Below are 24239 nucleotides of genomic sequence, written 5' to 3'. Positions count from 1 at the left end.
GTATTATGGTATTTGTGTTCTACCTTTTCCCAGCCCCTTGCATAAGAGTTCCCTGTTCCACATTCAGACCTGCAGATGCTATTGCAGCACCTATAAATTACAACTAGCAGGCAAGTACCATGTGGCAAGTGCAACTGTGGGGTTATGAGAGGAGGATTATAAAAATATTTATAATGTAGACAGCTGTAAGCAGTTACCGGCAGATATATCTGAGCACCGTTCAGAGGGAAGCAGATGGGACGGTATGGAGGGTACCAGCGAACATAAGCAGCAAGCATAGAGGCTTGTTCCACTAGATGGCACCCGGCGCCAGCATCTCAATTTTGGGTGAACCGCAGAATAAAAATGGGTGTCATTCAGGAAAGCTGAACTGAACATAACCTCCCTATGCACCTCAGCCCAGGAAAATGAGGACTGTGGATTCTAGCTGGTTCCCCCTGTGAAAACTGAAGACCACGGGCCATTGAAAACAGAAGGTAAATGTGGTAAAACCATTAGGGGTTTCTACCCTGAGTTTACCAAGAGGCTGTGAGGAAGCTGAAATAAGGAAAAAAAAAAAAAAAAGATAAATTAAATCTGTGCAGTAAATATCTCTGCAGGGATATATACTCTTTCTTCTACCTCGGGCTTATTTTAATTTTTAAATAAGAGCCTTTGAGTCTATGTCATTGATATATATGAGCTGTCCTATAGAAAGCCAAATTGTGCTGCTGCTCTTTACTGAGTAATTTACTTCCACAACAGCTCTCATGGAAAAAATGTTGCATTACTGCACTCTGTATAAAATACCATTTGTGGACATACGTGCTAAGGATGTGCCCAAATTGACTTGTCAAACCTACAGAAAGCTTGGAATAAAATCTGGAAAATGCTGGTATTAGCCCCTTTTGACTTCAGACACAGACTGAATCTGGAAAGTCTGCAGAACACAGCAAAAATAATTAGAAATTTCTCTTTAAAAAGCAATTTATGCTGGCAAATTAATGTCACTTTATTTAAAAGTGATGCCACAGATTAGATTAATTGGCTTCCTTATTAGTTAGCCTCAGCAGGGGTGTAGCAAGGGCATGAGTGGTTACAAAGCGTAAACTGTCTGGCCTTCCTGATGAGGCAGATCGTAGCTGAGGATGAGGAACAGCACAGAGAGAACACAGGAAAAGCCACGTTGTCACAGCCTGGTTCCAGGAGTGCCTAATGAGCAGAAGGGATATTGCGGAGGGGAGCAAGTGTGTTCAGCTGCAGCCACTGCCTCAGCTCTTCATTTAGAGGTATGCCAACATGCCATTGGCACACACCAATGGGGCATAAAGCTGATGCCTAGTTGCAGAAGAGGACTAATGCATGAAAAGAGTTTGTAGAAATGGCAAAGGGGTCGTTGCTCAGTGTCAAAGGCTTTTGTTGCTCATGTTATCATCAGGTAGAGGTCAAGGGTGCTGCCTAAGGGTTGTAAATTTTGTCATGACGTTTGACAACATCAAACTGAACTAAATCTTGTGCTGTGTTGGTGTGCTTGGTCCTGCCCTCCACAATCTTCATCCACACAAATCCATCAAAGCAATATTCCTCTGTTAAATATGAAATACGTGCTGAAGAAATTACCTGTTCATCCAACAGAGATTCTACTTTCAGTTGATGTATTTCATCACCTGTTACATCATGTTCACCTGACCATGTTCCAGGGATGTGCAATTCCAGGTGGCAATGTGCCACCCCTTCCACCACTTACATATACTATGATCACCTGAAAGATCTATGCAATTATTACTCTATAATATGTTTTTTAATGCCTGTAAAAGTACCTACAGCATGTACCATACCTGCACCAACACAGAACATGCAATCCTTCCAACCCTCCTCCAGTCAGTTGTTGCCTAAGCCATCACTATACCATGCTGTAGGGACACTGATGCCTGAAACACATGTGCCTTCTGGCACCCTCTTACTTTTCAAATCTTCCCCTTATGCTGAATATTTTTTCTCTGACACATCCAACCATCCAACTGCCTACACCACTACTCAACCAACATGGAGGCCAAGCTGAAACACAGCTGAATGTGCGATGTAGCTGAAGCTGGGGGAACATAAGAATCTGGTTGTTAGGGATAAAGAAAGATCATGCAGTAGCAGCAAACTGCCTGGACCACTGTATTTTAATTTTTAGCAGTTTTAATACTACTGTGCATGATACTTCTATTTTTTCCACCTTTGTTTTGTCTGGAATAAAACTGTGCTGTCAGTCAAATGCTTTTGCTCTTAGCCGGGTTTACTGCAGATACAAAGCTTATGTGCTCACGCTGTGAGTTTATCCTGTTGCTCAACACCATTTCAGCCCACAGGTTAATTTCAGATATATTGCCAGAAAGATGGAGTTTTCAAAACCTAAATAAATCCAGTAAGCTCCTGGGGGGGAAGGAAAGAAAAGAAAAGCACAACCGAAAAAACCAAAGACCACGTTGAGGCAGGGAAGGAAAGAGACTGAAGCAGTCTGAGGCGTGTCACACTGGGACACCAGATTTGACATGGGTGATGGTGAGAATCCTCCTAATTCCCATGTTCCAACTGTACATGGAAACAACTTACTTAACCTCAGGCTCATGATTTTTTGTGGTGAGTCAATCACAAGACACCAGCTGTAGGGAAGCAGGCTTCACAAGCTCCCGGGCTCACGGATTTTAAAACATATATGTCCCTATAGTACAGATTTTTTTGTACAAAGTATTGTTTCTCTGTTGCTAGATAGAGATCAAAGAAAGTTATTTCAGCTTTGTTGTTTGGGGTGGTTTTTTGTTCTGTTTTTGTTTTGTTTTCTGTTTTTTTCTGGTTTTGGGGTTGGTTTTTTTTGGTGTGTGTGGATAAGTGTGTGGAACAAATCCTTGAGGAACACCTGAATGTAATTAGTATTTTCATGGTGAAAAAATGCTGAGAGATGTTTTTGTATCTTGCCATTGAATCTGTACTTCTCTATTGTTAAACCCATTGGTTACTGTGCCAAGGAAATTGGATTGGATGTAGGTGTTCCAATGCCTGACTAACATCATTCTGGTGTTAAACAGTGAGGTCACCTGAGGACCACCCAGTGAGAAAGCTGCTAATCCACTGTACATAGGCATAGTGGGAGCTGCCTACAAAAAGCAGTGGTAAACACTGAGCACACAGGCATGGCCAGGATCCTGACTTCTCTTAGGTGCAGGCACCTGGCTCATGGATGCAGAAATTAACAGGACTTTAGGACCTAGTCCAGTGCTTTCCTAACTCAGAGACACAGGAATCTGTTTAATACATGTATGACTGGGAGAAAGTGGATATAAACTGAGAGGGAAGGTTCAGACTGGATATAAGGAGACACTTGCTCCCCACGAGGACAGTCAGGCAGTGGGACAGGTTGCCCAGCAAGGCTGTGCAGTCCCCATCCCTCCAGGTTTTCAAAATCCAACTGGACAAAGCTCTGAGTAATCTGCTTTGAGTGGGAGGTTGGAACTTAGAAGAGCCTTTCCAGCCTGAGTTATTTGGTGATCCTATGAGCACCCTGTGTATAAACCAGGCAGATTTTTTTTTTATTTTTGCAGGTTTTGTCAAGGATCCAAAACATCTACTACCTGTTTAGCCATAATGTATAGAAATGAGCTGCAGGATGATGGAGTTGGAGCCGCAGGTAACCTGAAGTGCCACAAAGACAAAGCTGAGAAAGGGGATTTAAAAAACTGTAACTAATCAAAGCTAAAGAAGGGTCCCCTCAAGCTATTTGATGCCTGTGTCAAACACTAAGCCTATCGCAGGACCTCCAGTAGATGGGGGACCTAAATGAAAAGGCATTGCATGATGGAAGTTAATTACTTGTAATGATACATAACCTTTTATGCTACGTGGTTTAGGTAAAGTGATATGCTTTCATTAAGTTTAGAAATTCTGTGCAAAGCCTATGTGCCATTCTTATTTGTCTGCACTTACACTCTCTGAAAAGGTAAACTACAAACCTGAAGGCTCGAGCTTCAGTGTAATTGCGAATGCATGTATCTAAGCAGCATCGGGATCCTGGGAACAGACTACTGGTCCATCTGTCTTCAGATGGGATGCAAGAGAGAGAACTTGTATCAAGGGAATTTGCCAAGAGATGTAAATGAAGGGCAATGACTCAATTCTGACCACATATAAGGGACTAAACACCCCTGGATAGGTTCTTGGACAGTGCTCTGGTGAGGGGCCAACTGCGCCTCTCAGCCAGATGCCAACACATCTATATTCTAGCCAAAAACTTGAAAACTGGAATATGAAATTCATATAGTCTGACCCTCTGGGGAAGCTGAGTACTTCTGCTTCCAGACTATGTCATCTTTTGTACAACACACAGCTCAGTGGATGCTGAAGCTGAATGCCAGACCATTGCAAAGTGCTGTCACAAGAAACCATTTGTCACAATACACATTATTTTGCAGAATTCTTAATGGCTGAGTTTTAAAATGTAGACATTGAAAAATTGCTTACCCATGAGGTATTTTGCTGAGGACATAATATGCCGTATATGAATGTTGATACACCTGCAAAATGAAATTAAAAAACAAAACAAAACAAAAAAGGAGATTAGTAATTGTCACCTGTGTTAACAGGGCTCTTTTTCTGCAAAAACAGCCTAGCATTTGGCTAGAGAGCTCTTATAAACACTTCAAAATCAGTAGCAGAAAGGAACAATACATTAATTCACCTAGCGCTGTTGTGTGTTCTTTTAATCTTGTACTGTATTACAGTGTTTGGCAAATCGTATACATCCAGATGCTCTGTGTCGTTACCATGACTACCAGGTCTTTGATTAAGCTGGGGGCACATGGTCTCTGCAAGGGCTAAATATAGAACAGTCATTAATGAGGACACCTTGGTCAGCTGGAGACATTCTCCATCATTATAACTAGACACAGCAGGGATAGAATATATATTTGTTGCTTTATACCCACACAAACAAAACAGGGAGTGATGTTGGGTGATCTCAGAGAGGGTTGTAGGACCCCTGTCACTCAGCAAACAAAACCTTATTGACTTAGGGAGTAAAGCTGACCTTATGTTTGTTTGATTGACATTCTAAGTTGCATCTTCATATCAATTTGCACTCTAGGCTGTGGGGAGGAGCTTGTCAGCAGTTCATCTCAGAAGGGAGAGTTTATTACTTATTTTCTAAGTATCAAATAATAATACCAAAGTTAAGGTCAATAGTTAAAGAGTTGGTGACTTTCCGTTAGTGACAAGCAATCGCTAACGGTGATCTCTGGTTGCCCAAGGTGAGCAGTGCTGAACACCACAAGTGAGGGCACTAGTGTGAGAGGTCAAATATGAATAACTTTATACACATTTGTAGAGTCAGTCACTTTTGCAAGTCTGTCCTCTTACTGTATGCTGCTAAATAAAGTGTCATATCAATAATTTCATTTGACTTCCACTTAAATCTTTAAGCCACTTGCTCTGCAATTGCTCTCATAAAGCATCCTGTCGCAGAGGAAGAAGGAGGAACTTCTTGAATACTTGCTTCAACAATCAAACTTGTATGATCAAAATTATTTTTCCTAGGTACCTCTGGTTTTCACAATTATTTTTTGTAACTTATGCCAAGAAATCATGAGATGTCCTGGATGGTGCTGCCAGCCTCAGCAGTGGCCATCCCAAGCACATTGCTAGCATCACAGACAAGTAAGCATGACTTACTACCCATCAGTCCTAAGGGTAAGCATGCATAGTGGTGTCTGTAACAGGCTTACATCTTTTGAGCACTCAGTAGAGAGACAGAAAAACACAAGGCACGTCATTGTAGATGTAGATATTAAAACAAACTTCTCTGTTACAGTTCGAATCTGAACACTAAATCCTTACACTGCTGCATGAACCCCATGAGAAAAAAGCTGCCACCAGAGCATAGAGGTCAAAGCACTGGATTTCTGCCTATGAAATTCAGAGATTGATGCTAGATTGATGTGACTTTCTTTTTCCTCTGTGCAATTTACTCCCTTCATTACAAGGACATCATCAGGTTATATCCTGAAATCATATCTCCTTTTAGGCATCCAGATACATAAAGACCCCTCCAGCAAGGTAATTCTCTGGTGTATTGGTATCAGGGAAGGTCTAGGAACACGAATTCACTGCAAGCTAGCACTTATCTTAGTACAGGTGCCCTTTTTAGATGCACGTTTTTCAGATAATGTCAATTAAATTACCATTATCTCATCTACATCCAATCATACCAGAGCTCTTTAATCTTATAATGCTGATATTGGAGACCTGGCTGATGCATGTTGCCTTAGATTTTATTCCAGCTTTGGTGAAGTTCTAAACCTGCTAAAACTCCTTAAAGAAAATGCACTGGAAGACTAGATTTGTCTACAGAGCTGAAAAACCTAATAATACATTGCCATTAAATACTGAGCAACTTTTGTCTTCAAATATCCTGGCAGTAGAATGTAGAAAATTACGTAGACATACAAATTGTGATCAGAGGCAAGAACTGCTGTTCAAGGTAATAAGCCATGCTGTGTTTTCAGCTATCAGAGGCAGAAGCCAGTCCCCAGAATGAGTATGAACAGATGCTTTCAGTGGAAAACAGAGAAGTGGACACAGACGAAACAGCCAGGAAAGGTTTGAGCAGGACATCTGTTGATATCCCTGCTTGAAAGTGCAGGGTCCCATATGGACTAGCCATGCTAGAACGTTTAGAGCTGTCTTAGAGCCATCAATGGAGACTGAGGTAAAATATTTTCTTTGCCAAGACAGTTTAGCAGTGAGGAAAACAAAAGTTGTGGTATTCTCAAAGAACTTCTTTATTTTCTGAATATAATTTTTCATCCTCTTGGGTCTTTGGCCAGACTCTTAAAATATCTCACATTAGCTATGCCTGTAGCATATAGTCTTCAAAGGCTTGTAGCTGGCAGAGTTCATTCACAGCAGCAATCCTTTCTCAAATGAATCCTTAAAGTCAGTAGGTTTGCTCGTGTAAACAACTACTTGTGTGATCAAAGATTTCAGGATCAGACACTTATTATTATTATAATTCTTAAGGACAAGAGCACATGCAGCTCAAAAGTCCTTCTAATCCCTCCTATTTTAAACCTGTTTGGAAAACACACTGTGAACAACCCTCTCAAGCAGACAGGAATCCAAGAGAAATATCACTTAATGTCTTTTTGAGAAATGACATGGCTGCTTTCCTCTTATATATGCAAACCAAATGAAGTTATTTTAACTTTTTGAGGCGATGAAGATGTCTTAATATCTCAACCAAAATTTCTGCTGGGGTCTAGCTCAATTAGGCTATTCACTTCGGAGGAAAACCTCACACCAGGGAAAAAGGCAGGAATGAGATGAGCATTCATCTGAAATCCATAGCAAGTTTCAGTCACTGGACAGTGCTTAAAAGTCAGTATTCATTTCATTTAACCTCTAATGTTTCTGAGGCTTAGCAACAAAAATAACTGTATTAACTCTCCATGTTCTTCTTCTCTAACGGATGTGGCAAAAGCCATTGCACTGATTTGATGCTCTTAGCCCTGATTTTTGGTTGGATCCCAGAAGCACATAGCTCCTCTCAGTAGAGAGGCGTATTTGAAAGTAGCAGAGATTTTGGCAACTGTTGTGCTCTATAGACCTTGTATGCCAAGACGTACGACAAAAGTTAGTACATGGTTGGGACTGCTGTGAGGGGTTCTAGGTATTACCAAAATTGGTTCATAAAAGCTCCCATGCCAGCTGTGACCGACAAGTGCTGTAAAAGTCATTATACTAAAAACACCATGTCAGAAACAGTCTCCCACTGGGCTTCCCATCCCAGGTCACAGCACAGATCTTGCTTACTTTCAATCTACATTACATTCTGCAATATGTGCGTGTTTACGCTGAAATCATAAAGGGTTTAAGAAACAGATCTATTTGTTTCCACTTAAGTCTTTGAAAGGCAATTCTCTTTCTAAAATTCAGAAAAATACAGGACTAGTTATATATGACAACACTTTGTTGTGAAGCCACTGACCTCATTTTATGTAATCAACAACAGAAACCTGGACCTGACCAGATGACAGCAGAAATGCAAACACTGCAGCATGTATAGCAGCAGAGAAGAGCATCTGCCTTTTCTTGCCACCAGATTTCAAAATAAAAAGTAAACTCTGGTTCCTACAAGCTACAGAAACAAAACAAAGACGCAATTTCTGTGCCACATTGCTGCAGAGCAAAGTATGGTGTGGATGGTAGAGCAGCATCTCCTTGAAAGTGCTTGCTTCATCTCCAAGGATATAGGTCCTAGTCCAGCAGGGCTTACTTATATAGAAAATATATGTTATTTAAGAATAGAATGGATTTGGACTCATTTATTCCTTGTGACTATTCAAATACTTTAATTTAGAATCCATTGCTCTTGTTCTTGCCCCAAAGCAGCTGCACAAATACTTGACACGAGTCCGAAAAGACTGGCAGAATCCTGGTTACCTTCCTACATTTCACCTGATTTGTCACACAGACGCAAGCTGGATAGACAGAGCTTTCACCTTCATTAACTTCCTGTTAAAAGTTTGAAATTGCCACCATTATTTTCAATTTGGCACTGCCTGTGCAACTCACAAAGGATTAGGAAAAGGGTTTAGATGTAAATGAAGGAATTTTTAGGAGATTGTGAAATGTGTTTTCAGCATATTTTGGCTGGTATGAAAGATTACAGTACCCACTGAGGATTTTTCACTAGCAACAGGGAAAAAGAAAGAGTTTAGTTTACACTTCCATCTTCTGTGCTGGTCTCTGTCATACTTTGTGGGCTCAAACCATGCTAGTACCAGCAGTAACCAGCATTTAATTGAAAGGCTTTCATTAAGGTTTGTATGACATGGTGCTGAATCAATACAAACAAGAGGCACATGCAGACTTTCTTTCAAGAAGGTTTACAAGCAAAGAAGGGGTGAAAAAGCCCTTAGAAGAAGACTCCCCAAATCAGCTGAATCCTCTCATCTTCTAACAGGATGTTCTATCAAAACAGATCATTTAGGGTCTTACCACTCAGCATATTAAACAGTTCATGAATCTGAGGTTAAACCCAGGTGGACTGGCTGCCATAATATCATGATTGTTATTTACTTGATAAATATAGGAATAAACCATCCTTTGCATCAATTTTCTAAATGACTCCACAGAGCTACCTAGTCCTTCACGCAGTAGTGTTATTTACATTAAAAAAATTGTCTAGAAAACTCATAAAAAAATCCCATAAAATTTAGAGTTTGGAAGAGAACAGCTACAGAGTAGAGTAGGCGCAGGTGCAAGCTGTGTTATAAAGCAGTTTGCAAGGCTTAATACAAAAATTGCAGTATTTAGTGTCTTCCTTTTCAGGAATCACACATTTCATTCAAAAAGTCATACCAGTACCCCCAAATTAAAATGAACACTCTAAATAGTTATTGGAAATACAACTGTACAACAGTTGGCTAAGTCTGAAAATAGCACAAATATATTTTAATGTAATTAATCGTAAAGTATTCAGTATTCACCCAGTTCACCTGGGTGAAAGGAATAACTTTTAATTCTATAACAATAAAGTATATCTCCAAATAATAGATCCCCTCAGGATTCTTAGCAGACCCAGATTGTCTCTACCGTCTTACTCTATAGTAAGACAATAAAAATACAGCGTAAGTGGCTGGTGAAACATGAACTGCCAGATCCATTAAAAGGGTTTCCCAGAAAGAATTTCTGAAAAGACGTTTGCTGGAAGTAGATTAGTATCCCATTTTCCTACTTGTGCTATGAGCAGACAAATCCCCAAATGCACATATGAATGTCAAACCAGTTGAATAATCCCAAACATTTGACATAATTACATATTCCACCTTTCAAAATGGTCCTAGCACCCTTAAACAGTAACTCATGCTGTGATACAAAATATGCAGGTATAAGATGATTTTCCATTTGGCCTTTAATATCTGTGATATTTAACCAGGCTCTGAAGTTGAAAATTAAGAGGGAAAAGAGAATAAAGAAGAATGCAGGAAGGCTGCTGCTCTGCATTGGCAAACAGCTCATGTATTTGGTACCCTGTTATCTAATGATGACATGAAAGAGAGGGAAAATCAGGTTCAGAACAAAAATCATATAAGCAAACTTCATCGAGAGGTTGTTTTTTTCTACTGTGCACAGTAAAGGATGACCCAAGTCACCATCATGATGTCATATTGATTCTTCTATTGGTCAGTCACCAACAAGCAAATATTGTGTTATCTTTACAAAGTAACTGTGTCATTTGCACAAATCTTCTGGTAGAGAAAAAAAATAATTGTCTGACCAAATATATCACAGAATAGCATGGGTTGGAAGGGACCTTCAAAGGTCATCTAGTCTAACCCACATCTCACTGCCATACTTCTGTATGGTATTCTGTGGAGAATTAAAGCAGGTCACTGTACCAGTTTGCAGAACTTTCTATATTTTTTATTAAAGTCAATATTAAAGACTAAATTTTCACTTAATGAGTCAACATCATTTGCCTTGATCAAAATCCTTTATGATACCATTGGTTTCACTGGGGCCATACAACCTGAAAACTGAACTAAGGGTTCATAACTTGAACCTTTCTGTTCTGTTGACAAGAAATCCTTCTTTTCCCATTGTGTGTTGCAATGGCCCTCCGAAGGGATGGAAAATCCATTCCTGTAACTGACCACCAACTTCTTGGTAATGTTTTTTTAATTTCTCATCCTTCATTCTCCCATGTATTTGTGATTTGGAGCACAACGGGTTATCTCTGGCTGTGGCATGGTTCGTGGTCAGTTAGGTAGTGGCCTTTTCATTGTTTTCTATCAGTGGAGACAGACTGGTCAGCAGTATTCTCCCCAGCCCAACTATTTTAGCTAAGTATTACCACCATTTTATTGCAAATAGGCACTCCATAGTAACCAGCCTGGAATTCGGTTCTCTCAAAAACCACATGCTATCTATTCCTTTTGTATCAGTGTAATAAAATAAAACAAAAAACCAAACCAAACCAAACCAAAAACGCACACCAAAATCCATATTGGTGTTTTGTACTCTACACTCAGTGAAGCTCAATTGCTTGCAAGAAGTAAACAAATTAATAAAGCCATATAATTTGAGGTCTCTTCAACATTCTCACCTTTCAAATTCATTGTGATACTGACTTATTTTGTTTTCTTCTGAGACAGCAAATTCTTTTTTGTCTTTACATTGAATTATCCCTTTATACTTTATCACTTTCCAAGTAATACAGTCTCATGCTGTGTGCCAACCTTTTCTACAGCTCTCCAAGGAATGCTGCCTATTTCTCTTTGTCCCTCTAATAGATTAGGAAAACCATAATGAAATGCTATCAATGAGCATTTCCTGTGCATTGGTTCAGCTGGCAGCCAAATAACCCACAGCTGTTATCGAATACCTGATTTGGGATGCTGTCACCCACTGCACTGTATTCAGCTCATCAGGCACATGTGTAATGTGGTCACAGCCACAGAAAGTGCACGCTGAGAGTGCTGTGCCACTTCAGGACAGTCTGGGAAGCTCAGGAAAGGACAGAGATGGGGGAAAAAGGACCTTGAGCGGGAAAGGTGATAAGAAGAAGGGGTCTCTGGATCAATCGACATACAGAGCATTTGGCAACTTGTTGCCTTTGCTATAATTGTCTCTGTATTCCAAAGGAACTAACCTAAATTAATGTTTGGCCAAAAGGAACAAGATATATACACAGGGAATGCACGTATTAGAGTTGACTTATGGGAGGAAACCATTTTTCTTGGAAAGAAGAGGGGACAATCCCCTCCTGTGAAATGGGTGAGACAGCCAATACTAAGCAGTCAGTGTCTCAGAGAGACCCAACGGGTCAGCGCCTCAGCTCAGCCACACTGGTGTGAATAAGGAGCTGCCCTACTGCTACCCAATGTCATAGGAAATCAAGGATCAGTGGTTGGGTAGCTCCAGAACTAGGAATAAATTTTAGCAATCAATTTGGAAGAAGGGAACAAAACGCTATGTAAAAGGGATGAAGAATAGAAGAATGCAAGAGGCACTATCAGGAAAAGTCTTTGCATGGCTCTCTTTTTCAAATCTTTAACTCTTTAGCTCTAAGACTGAAAATGAAATCATTGCAATAGGAACCTGAAGGAGCCTTTCTCTATTAAGCTTGTCCTTGGTGCATAGAGGACAACCAGAACAGCTCTCCACTCACGCGGTGCTGTGAATGCTCTGTCACCCATGCTGGCAAGGCTTCCTCAGGGCAGCAACAATCTCACATCAAGATGACATCAGGAAGGGATAGCACATTCATGCCTTGGGGACTTGCATTTTAGAAGCATTTGTAACTCAAGCTCAAGCCAATTGTAGTAGGGTCATGGCTGAAGGCAATGCACACAGCTAATACGTAAATCTCTCCCACAAACATGCAGGGGGTGTGCTGGATTAGAAGCTGATTTTCCAGCCACCAAACCAAAGGTCTCTGAACCAGCAAATAGCATCGTCTCTAGTTTGCAAAATAACCATAAATGAAGTGTGATAGCAACATCCACTACAATAATAGAGGGACTGAAGTGTTGTAAGATAATGCTGTTACATCATGTTCCATAAACTGAGTATCTGAGTTGTTTTATGATAATTATTCTTTATTAAAAGATGTGTTTCCAAATTACATGTTTGACAGCCTTATACTGCTGACAATGCCAAAAGGGAATTTAAAGGCCAGCTTTGGGGATTTATGACTTTATGACATGGTGGAGGTAAAATGGATGCTCTTACTGTTACAAATGCAGCTCCAGAAGCAACTTAGGCTACAGGTATTAACATACAGCTCGTGTGCCAGCTCTCATCCCTAGGAGAGCGTTAATCCAATCTGCCAACTGCTGCTGCACCCTCATACAGCTCTGCCCTGCCAAGCAATTACGAAAGCCTCTTTTTGCTCCCGAACCACCTGTCCCACACAGCACTTCACTGGCACCATCAAGCACTTGCAGTCACGGGCTTAAAGGACAACTGCTCCACTTTTAATTGGTAAATAAAATGGCAGTGACAAAGCACTCAGTAGGATTTTTGCATCAGCCTTTGTGGACTTGCTGTTGCTCAGGTTACTGGGAAGCATCTATAATCAAGTTACTAAGAATTATGAGTGAGCATTATGAATAATGAGCTCATTTTGTTGTTGATCTTGTTTTTAAACTTTTATCGGTATTCACATCACAAGGTATAAACTCCCAGGTTCCTGACCCACTCTGCAGCAGGCATAATGCAAGACTGGATGGAAATTCTCCAAGCGCTGCACTTGCTTGTTTTATAGTCCTGTTCGGAAGCTTAGAAATGAGAATTAAATTATCTAGTACACAGTTAATGCTGCAATTCTAACATACCAAACAATATATCGAAGGAAAAGAAGTAAAATATAAACAACATTATAACATAATAAGAGTACAAAAGTAGCCTAGGGCCAAACAAAATTTTTAGAAGGAGACAACAATTAGCCCAAAACCAGGAAACACAGAAAACCTTCAAATCCATAAACACACACACACACACAATCCACCCACAACTGTGATTATCTCATAATATCTGTGGTCATAATAACATCTATATTATGTCAGACCCAAAGTCCATCCATTCTCTATCCTGGTTCAGACAGTATCATAGAATCATGGAATGGTTACAGTTGGAAGGCACCTTAAAGATCATCCAATTCCAACCTCTCACCATGGGCAGGGACACCTTCCACTAGACCAGGTTGCTCAAAGCCCCATCCAACCTGGCCTTGAACACTCCAAGAGATGGGGCAGCCACAGCTTCTCTGGGCAGCCCGTTCCAGTGTCTCACCACCCTCATAGTAAAGAATTTCTCCCTAATATCTAATCTAAATCTCTCCTCTTTAAGTTTAAAACCATTTGTTTCAGTTTAAAACCCCTTGTCCTATCCCTGCATGCCCTTGTAAAAAGTTCTTCTCCAGATTTCTTGTAGGCCCATTTACGCACTGGAAGACTGTTAGAAGGTCTCCCCTGAGCCTTCTTTTTTCCAGGCTGAACAATCCCAACTCTCCCAGCCGTAACCCAAAGCTGATTCAGAAAGAAGATTAGAGTTAGCTTATTTATAGTCATCCTTCCCCAGAACACTTTTGCAAGTTCTCACAGCTTGGAGCCACTCTCTTTGCAGCTGCTTACTTTGAGGGATGTCCCTGCCATTGACCTCTCCAGTCATTCTTTACAGGCATTTACCCTTTTTTGCACCTACAACCTCATGTAGCAACACCCTCTTCCCCCACAATGGCGCCAAAAGCCTGTTTGGGGTATGATTCTTCTGACCAGTCTTTGGTGTCTATTTTGGCCTTAGATTTACACCCTAGAGTACACTGATTATAAAGGCAGCCCAGGGTAGCTGACGTAGATGGGGAGTTTACATTGTTCACATCTACATTGGCTTGACTGATGCTCACCTTCGTTGGCGTTACAAGCCTAAGTACTGAAGGACAGCATGAGAAATCAATGGTTAATTACACTTTCAATGAAACATTAGATAATGCCTTCTTTAAATGAAAAAAAATCTTGAGCTGAACAGACTGAACATGCAGAGATTCTAAAAACCTCTTTTTTGTGAAGTTTACAATGCAAATAGTGCAGTTTTGTAGCAATTATCTGAGAACCTAGCCATGAAAATGGGCTAAATGCTTAGTACATCTAATTAATTTATTCACTTTTAAATAATTCACTTTAGCAGCAGAAATTAGCAACTACAGAACCACAGCATGTGTTCTTTCTATTAAAATTTACTCTTCGCATATAAAAATTGCTTTTTCTACTATAGCAGTTGAAAAGGTGAATACTACAAAGAAGTTAGCCCTGTCATTGAAATCTTTTACCATGGTCATAAGATCAGGGCATAAGATCTGAAGACTCAGAGAAAGGAATCCAAGACAAGAGAGATGAGACCTTCAAAAAGCATTAGAGAGCAGCAGTTTAAGAGCACTGAAGTGGATGTGAAAGGAGAATGAAAGTATTCAGATACATGCCAGGGATCTTAGTCAAAAATGCTCTCTCTGTTCAGTGAAAGATTTATTTTCCAGTTCCATATGAGATCAGAAGATTCTGAGCTGTATCTCGATGTACACGTAGATCTAACTCACTGGAAGTGGCATTTCTATTTTCTGACATAAGGAAAAATAAAGTGAAATCATATACGAGGCAGCGGGACATTTTGTGTGTCATCTTTGTGATGCTGTGGACATCTTCCAAGGGGGAAATGGGCTGTGGCGATGATGGGCATCTCTTCAGAAAGTGGGAAGAGAGCAAACAGGACAGGAAGAAGCACACAGCAGGTTCCTTGACTGCTGCACAACCCTTTACAGCAGCAAAATCAACAGCATCGCTGTACGGGTGTGCTTCCATGTACGACTCATGCTTTTAAAGACCTAAAGCCCCATGATCCATTTCCCTTTTCAAGAAAAAACTTTTTATGGGCAAAGAATAGAAGGAAAGAGAATAGAAGATTCCATTTTAAAATCTGGGTCATTAGCTGCCCAAGAAGGAATGCTAATTGTTGGTTTTAACATAGCCCTGATAAAAACAGAATTCTGCAGGCAGTTAAGAAGATAAAAGGCATTTGTTCAGGGCAAACAGAGCCACATACTCCTTGGATTTAGGCATGTAACTCAGCTAAAGCGAACATTTGCAACAGAAGATTTGCATTTCTGAGTGCAGGAATTTCACTGGGGTGCTCTGAATAGTAACATAGTAAGATCTGATTTTCGAGAACAGGGCACTAAATATATATATGGGTTTTTTTCCTATTTCAGGGATTAAAAATAAATAAATGATACCGGAAACCAGAAGAATTAGATTATAAACTCCTGCAAGCTGGGACTGCTTCCTATGTTCCTTCATAGGCAACAGAACTAAATTCTTTCTGATCTTACTTTCTAATGCCTTTTAAATAACTGTTGTTCTCCCATTTGGCATTCTAATCTTACTGTATTTCTTTCCATAACATTTTTAAATAAGTATCTGTACTTATCACAATCCACATTTTGGATAAAAATCCAAAATGGGATTTTATTGTCCCTAAAAATTTAAGAAGCAAAATTATGCTAAAGACAGGAATTCACCTTTAATGTAATTCTGAAGCCTCTGTATGTTCCAAGGGCACTAGTTATTTATTAATTTTTTTTTCAATAGCTACATTTATTTCATTCCTCTTAATGCAAAGAAAGTTCCCCTGTGTTTCACTAAGATGGATTCCCATATGAGTGCAAAAAAGAAAACTGCAATGATTTTACTGTTGACTCTCTATCTGATTTTGACTACTGAGGAGACCTTGTACAATTATCTTACCTATGTTTTATTCAAAAATAAATTGCAGGTTATTTTTAAGATATTTTGTGAATTTTGTTAGAACATTAATCTCTACCAGTCTGTCTGTTCAAGTTAACTCATCTATACACTCAGAAAAGGAAGTAGAATGAAAAATCTAATCTTATCCATGCAAAGAAAAATTGGTTATTTTTGTATCACAGTGTTTTGCCTTGAGTCTTTTTATTTTCCCTTCTCTGTTTGATGAAAATCTCATTTGCTAAAGAAAATATTTACAGAGGAAGACTGCTGATAGCTGATACTGATACGTAATACACCTATGTACGCTTGCATGACAGGTTAATTATTTCTGACTTTGATATTACTCTGGTCTTCCCTGGAACTGTGGATTTGCTTTTCAGTTTACTGATGTATATCTGTGCCTGTGAATAAATGTAGGATACAGTTTGTTGACCTCTGCTACATGAGAAAGGCTGTCCAGCTTAGCTTGAAATATTACTTTGCACTCAGTCATGTCTGTGCAATTTGAGTTGAAGTCTCCCAGTTCAAATCAGTAGGCTTAAAGTTTAGTCCTAACTCCACTTATCTACATTATTAGAAGAACAGAAAGAGTTTAATCCTTTGCTTTTAATACAAACCAGTTAAAGCTCAGGGGTGGCACACCAGCTGAAGTCAGCATACTCAGTTTTTACTGCTCTCCATCTCATGCTGTTTTGTTGCAATAATCACACTAAACAACACTCCCTGGAATGGAGACTCAGTAAAAAATTGAGATTTGGTGCAGTTTTACTGAAATCATTGCTAACGCATGAGGGAACATGCGTTAGCAAAACTGGAATGTGGGGATGAAGGACTGCAGAAAGATCAGCTGGGCAGAGCTTCACTTCCCAGCTCAGTCAAACACATCATATCGTGTTTTACGAATATACCTAGATCATCATTTCAGAAGCACAAACTTCCTGCTGAATACATCCCCCAATAACAGGGAGCAACAGACCTGAAGAACTGGGATCCCAATGTGGTTTTATTTTGTTTCCTCCAGGAAAGAACTGCAGGCCACAAGTAACCATAGTGGCCATGACAAATTGAGGATCTCCAGCAGTTCCTTCAGCGTTGAGATGATCCCACTCCTAGGGTACCTGCTGAGGATGTGATGCTGGGGCAAGCACCCTTTCCTTGCATTTAAGGAGTGGAAACATATTTTCCATGGGTAATAGACACAAGAGGGCTCCACCCACCCATTCCTCTCTGCTGAGATTCAGTGCCTATTATTTCCCCTTATTAAGATTGGAAACACTTTTTTTTTTTTTGCAGAATTACTATGACCATGTTGCAGAATTACTAAGACCCTGAATTTTAACTAGGAACTCGTTGCCCCATGGCCCAACGAGTTTAACTACCAAAATATCGCTGCGGTTCATGCATTTGAGTGCCTAAGCCCACTCTAACTCCCTGTTTAAGCTGGAAATTTTTCTATAATTAAACTGAGCTGTGTCAAAGCAGAGCTGCTAAGAGCAAAGAACCATTCAGGCTACATAAAAGAACACATTTTCTGCTGGAGCTTTGTAAAGATTTGAAATGGACCGTGAGGGTCCTCCAAAACAAATAAAATAAAGAATAGGTTTGACCTCTTTTCTTCCCCTGTGCTAGTCCAAAACTGGTCCTGAAAGTTACCAATATGAAATTAGTTTTGTAGTTCCTCCTTCAAAAGGGAGCTCTAGGATTAAACTTGTCACTAACTATTGCTCCACTGTCCTATGCCTGTGTCCAGAAATTTCTATTCTAAACACACAATGCGACAGAAATTGGACAGAATGATGACTGCTGAGCAGTGAGAACGAATATTCCCACCACTTGATAACATGTTTACTCAATTAAAATGGGTATTCACCCTCCCATAGCAAGAATTTTTAATTTTGTGAGCATGTGCAGCAGAAAACTTTGGCATTGAAAGCACTCTGCTGTCAAAGGCACAGCTGAGGACACCTGAGAAAACAGTGTTTGCACAACACTGTAATAGAGTTTTGAAAACCCATAAATTCCCTAGAGTTGTGTGGCAAACTTCCCTCTCTCTCTGTGCCACTGCAGATATCAAATATTAATTAGGCTGAACCAATCACTGATACCAACGCGTGTCAGAAAAACTTGGCATACTGGTATGTCTGACAGGGATATTGCTACTTCTGCCTGAACTGTGATTCATCAGTAGGAGAATTTCCCAGTTGTTCAGACTGCATCTATTAGCAGCTTTGGATTATTTAATGCAAGGTGACCACAAACTGCTGGTGTGCTGGGTGAGCTGCCCACCTCCAGGTCTGACAAAAGAGCAAATGGAAGTGTAGAAATGGTTTTGGATCAACCTTCTCTGATGCCTTTGAAAATCCTCTTTTGTCTTGTCGCTGTTCAGCCTGCACTGAAAACGGCGGATTAGGGAATTTATTCATGGTGGTTTTGAGATTAGAAAAGATAGGCAGCCTTTCACAGAGAGTATTTTAAGCAGACCAGATTCATAATTAAAAAGCCCCACAACACTCTCCTTTTAAAATAAATGGTTGCCTCTAAATTTTGTGAAATAATAGCTGCTGCTTCAGTTTCAAATTCAAAGTAAACTATCACCCACAAATTAACCTCCCCTATGTTCTCAGTACTTTCTTGTTAATACAATACTTCTGGACACACAAACCTTAGCTTTTGTTATGTAAATGTAGCTGGAGCACTTCTGTTCTCCTTATCACTACAAATAGGATAAGAAGTACATTATTAAACAAAGATATTTACTCTACCGATCCTGGCTGTTGAAATAACATGACTGAAAACAAGACGCAAGAATATGTAAGAAGAAGGAGAAAAAAGGCAGCCCCCACTTTCATTCCTGGAGCTCAAAAATTACCTCGCTAAAATCCCACACAGACACACTCATAAAAAGGCTGCGACTTTCAGAAGTTGTAATTCGGTTGTATTTCACTGAAATACTAAAAATCAGCTGAGCCGTATTAGTAATATTCATTGTATGGAAAGCAACTGAAGATGTTGCTTTCATAAAAAAGACCCCAAATTTAGCAAATCATTAGATTTGATGAGTGACTGGTCTGTGTGGTTCTATTAATTTATTAATAATTTGACTTCTGCTCATTACAGAAGCACTGAACAAGTCCTCTGGTGAATAGACAAAAGAGAAGATAGCTTGCTTGAAGATAAACACACACAGAGATGTAATAACTGAAAACCATTTTTAACTAATATAAACTCCACAGTATTAGGACTGACTTTTTTTCTTCTTTTTATGTAGGAAGTGAAACTATGGTTATTTACCTTAATAACAGGTAACTAATTCTCATAAGTAAACAAAGTTACAGTGCTTTAGGCTTGAAAACGTTGGGAAAATAGTTTTAGCCACTAGCCTTCGATAATAGTCAACTGCCCTTATATTGTGCAGCTGTACAATAGAGGAGTCCTTCTGGTTTATGAGCAACAAAGATTCAAAACTGCATTCATATGATAAAAAGGATATGAAAACTACAAACATAAGCTTTTTGCTTCAAATGCTCCACTCAGAAATTCTACTGGTTTGCAACAAACACCAAAAAGTAAACACCAGCTAGCATTATATAGTGTTCTAACTGTATTCACTTTACAGAGTATAATCACTATACATTTTTATTGTGCCTGAACAACATTGGCTGGGAATGAAAGAAAAGTAAATTTGAAATATATTTATTGCCACAGTGAGAAAACAAGTTTATGCAAACCCATTTCTACCACTGGCAAATCCATTTCAATAAAGTAATAAATATCATAGCTACAAGATTAGCAGTATTACTGATGATAGTTAGGACAGTGTCTAACTTTCAGAGGCATATTTATCATAATAATAGTTCTCAACTCAAAAGGATGTTATGAGGATTCATTAATATTTATACCCATTAGTGTTTTGGAAAATAACGAGCGTTATAGTATTTTAATTTTTACACAACTAATTAAAGCAGGATGAGGTTGTAATTGGAGCCATAGGCACAAACCCTGTTAATTCCACATAACTGGACATGGACAATTAATAAAAAATAGTAACAACAACAATAATAATATACTGCTTTCTATAAATAATGCTTTTTTACTTCTTTCACGTTCTAAATACAAAGTCCAGGGTCTGGGCTATGTCTCCCCAAGGTCTCTTTGGTCCCAGCACTCCCGTGACATCTATGGCAACAGGCAGGGAAAAAAGAAATATGGAACTCACCACACAAACTAATCCAAGTGAAAAACCAACCCAAACTTTGCCTATTCTAATTACAATGATGATTAATTCTTTGCAGCTTTCAGCATTATAAAAATGCATTCTTTTAGCTGCTAAAACAGGTAATAGCGTCTGTTGTATCAGCTGTAAAAGTCTCTAAGCCCTAATTGTTGTTCAGAAGACTTAGCAGTTTGGTCTGTATTAATCAGCCAGAATTTCCTGTGTGTAATTGTTCTTAACCAGCTCAAACACAGTAATGGAGTGGTAAATTGGAAATGAAGAGCAAATAGCTTTAAGAAAATTCTTAGCCACTTTATTTCCTCTCTTGCATTACGACAGTTATTCATAATAAAGGCAATTAAATATTCTCTATTTAATGTCTCGCCACATGACTTAAGAAAATAACTTCTCTTTTCATTTACATTCCTCTATTTCTTTTATCACCATTACACAAACTCCACTGGTTAACTCGGACTATGACAGAAAGCTACTTACGCCCATAGGATTTGGTTACTCATCATTACTCTTACACCATCATTCTCCTAGTCACAGTAACGCTACTGAATTCAAGAGGTGGTTTGTCACTTGGCCATTTAGGAGTTCCTTTCTGGAACCATGGAGACCCACAAACAGGATTCCAGCCCAAACACCACAGAGATCTCTGTGTCTCGCCAGGAATGTGGAGCTCGCCCAGCAATGCTAGTGGAGCCATGCCCTGGGCATGAGTGACTTTGACCTGACACCAGCAGAGACAGTCTTAACCCTCTGCACCCTGTCTGGTGAGATGCTGTGGCTAAATCTCCATGTGCCTATGTTTTTTGGGGTTACTGAACTCTGCAGTCAGAGCCCCACACACTTGTTTTGTGAAGGATGATTTGAAATCAGTTTCTCTATGGTTTTATTTATTTCCCAATGCTTTCGAAAACTTCACCTTGTGGTTTCAACCTCAGGTTGGACCTCGCTTTAGTGTAAAGAAACAAAACCCAAACAAACAACAGAAAAATTGCAAGAGTATTTTAAAGACAAAGAAGCCTGGCGTCTTCCCTATGACCTTTCCAGAAAAAGAACAAATCTTCTGTGTTCGAGGTTAGAAAAGCTCCCTATTAGCACAAGGCTTACCCAGAATATTGCTGCCTGAAAGATTAAACTTCTGTAAATACAAGCACTGCAAAAAAGAATTTACAATGAAACCTGACAGCCCGACTAGCCACAATGGACCCATGCCAGTCTCACAACTACCTGTCAAGCTTGCTGGTAGAAATATGTTTTAAGGAGCATCCTTTAATTCATCATCCTCTAAGATGATGAAGTGATACAACAGGAAAACACACATCAGTTGCCTCAATATCTTTGCAAAAGAGGTGCCTGCCAGTTCAGGGCCATGTTATTCCAATGTGGATGTCAGTGCCGTTACCCAGACCAACACTGAGCAGAGTCATTTCTGTGCAAATAAATAAAAATTTGGATGGAATTATTACCAGCAGGAAAAGACTTTGTGACATTTTTTAAAAAAATATTTCACTTCGCTGGAGTGGCACACTATGCTTTTCTATTTTGATGTTTATTCCTAGCTGGTATTGAAAATAGGGGCTGAATCCATTCATAGTAGAATTCACATAAATTACTAATTCATATTATATATATTAAGATATTGTACACATATATAAATGCAGCACAACTGTATTCTGTAAAAACAATGAGGAAAACATCTATACTCAGAAACAATTAAAAGGCAGCACATCACACTTTCAAAAGCCAAAAAATAAAGCAACACTTTCTGACACCTGTAAGTACACAGTAATTTCAAGAAGTCTCTTTTTTGAAAGTATTTGTAGAATTAAACTTTAAACAAATGTCCTTTGCTAATACATGACCTGAAATTTCCTTTTGACTTTGCAACAAGGGCAACTGCCCAAGGCTTTGCTAATCAATTTCTTCTGTTGCAGAAAACAGCGGAATTTGAATTTTGTCCAAGAATACAGTTTGAAATGCAGAAAATGTGGAAAGCTAACAAACATGCAATTATTTGTAGCCACAGCCTGCATATCAAGTGAGAAGAAAGCTGAGTTAGTAATTTAACAGTTATTGCAACTTTAATACACAGAGCCACCCATCATGGCTTAAGGATGCAATATTCAAGAATGAATTTTTACTACCCCTCTATTAGTATGTTTCCTATTAAAAAAATGTCTTTGTGTCCTTCATAAGCATGGATCTTACAGGAAAAAGGAGGGGGTTTGTTCTGGTTTTTGTTTTGTTTTCAGAAGACTATTTCAGAAACTCATGCTATCAGAAACTCATGTATGAATGCTTAAACAACTTGCAATGCTGTCTTACACTGAATATATTTCACAACCTGAAATCTTCCCAAAGGTCATGTTTCCAGCTTGCCACCCCAGGTTTTCTTTTCTGGAACAAGACAGGGTGTGAGGACCTGATTGTGTGCTGCGCTCTCTTCTCCAGCCAGGCACTTTAAGCATCACAAATCAGTGTTTTGCCCATACCTCAAACCCAGGGATCTGGAAACACTGAAATACAGAGAGGAGGATGCAGAGGAAACACATTCAGCCTAGCCCATCCTTTTCCATCCCCATCCTCCTCCTCCTCCTTTACTGCCTACATCAAACAGTCCTCTGCACAAAGTCTGGGCTGCAAAAGCTTGTGTAACTTTGCATCTTGCAGATCTTCCAAGTGTGCAGTCCTTTCAGTGGATAAAGGTTGAGAACAAAAAGTGAATTTCTTAATGCTGCTTTTAAAGAACGATTTTTTTTTTTTTTTTCTCTTATTGTATTTTTTGTCATTATGGACATTTTTCTCTCATTCTTAGAGGAACCGAGGAACCATTTCCCTTCAGGGCTCTTCCAGCTTGCACAATGCATCTGAGCAGTGTTGGCACAGGGCGTCCATAGTCACAGGCCGATCTCCACTAAAAGAACTGAATTTTACAAAACACCTCTGACACACAAGGCAGGGGGCTTTCAGGCAATGGCTTTGCTTGGTCAAGGGCCATTAGGCCATCTTCCCCATATTTAGATTTAATCTAATGCTTCCACATCCATCTCTGTTCAGAGCTCTGCTAAGCTTCTGGTAAGTGAAGTCGCACCATCACTGTTTTCCTAAGAAGTCACTATGAATTATCCCTAAAGTTTCTGAAACTTTTTATTTGAACTTTTTCTAACACCAGGCATGGTGCTCCTGACTTTTATAGTACTGTGAGTGAGGAAGAACTCCAAATATGACAGCAGAGGAATCAGATGAGCAACAGAGCCACAACCTCTACAGCCTAAAGGACCAACAAATTTCCTTTGTTAGCAGCTAAAACTTGATTTATTATATGCAAGAAGAATTACTGTTACTAGTGAATGAATTATTTTCTTTTTGAGGAAGTGGTGCAATTTAGATTATGGAAACAATATATATAGGCCTTGTAGTTTATCCAAGTAGTACAATATAGCTATCACTCAAACATTTCAGGTCTTACACCAGCAGAATTTAAAAAGAAAATAAAAATTTTTCATGTGAAAGAGCTGCTTCCTGTGTATTTGATTCTTTAGTCATCATTTTAAAATGAGTCATTACATTTTTCTCTTTTGAACTTTGATAAAAAATTTGCCCTAATCTAAAACTTAGTAGTAACTCAATGGTGATTTGTTACAAATGATTTATACCTAAACCTCTGGCAAAAAGGATTTATAATGAAAGTGATA

General features: G+C 39.3%; 1 protein-coding gene across 4 annotated transcripts in view; it reads right to left on the bottom strand.

The window, feature by feature from the left end:
• The window catches only part of DPP6 (dipeptidyl peptidase like 6), a 560201-nt gene that overhangs the window by 117063 nt on the left and 418899 nt on the right, over positions 1-24239 (bottom strand). For all 4 annotated transcript variants that reach the window (XM_030488693.1, XM_030488709.1, XM_030488690.2 and 1 more), the window contains exon 6: positions 4483-4535. In XM_030488693.1, coding sequence (XP_030344553.1) covers positions 4483-4535 — 53 coding nt within the window. The remainder of the gene's footprint in view (positions 1-4482; positions 4536-24239) is intronic.

This window comes from Strigops habroptila, chromosome 1 (assembly GCF_004027225.2).
Source record: "Strigops habroptila isolate Jane chromosome 1, bStrHab1.2.pri, whole genome shotgun sequence".
NCBI classification, from domain to species: domain Eukaryota; kingdom Metazoa; phylum Chordata; class Aves; order Psittaciformes; family Psittacidae; genus Strigops; species Strigops habroptila.
Note: the sequence above shows the minus strand (reverse complement) of the source record. Positions and strands in the feature narration are given on the sequence as shown.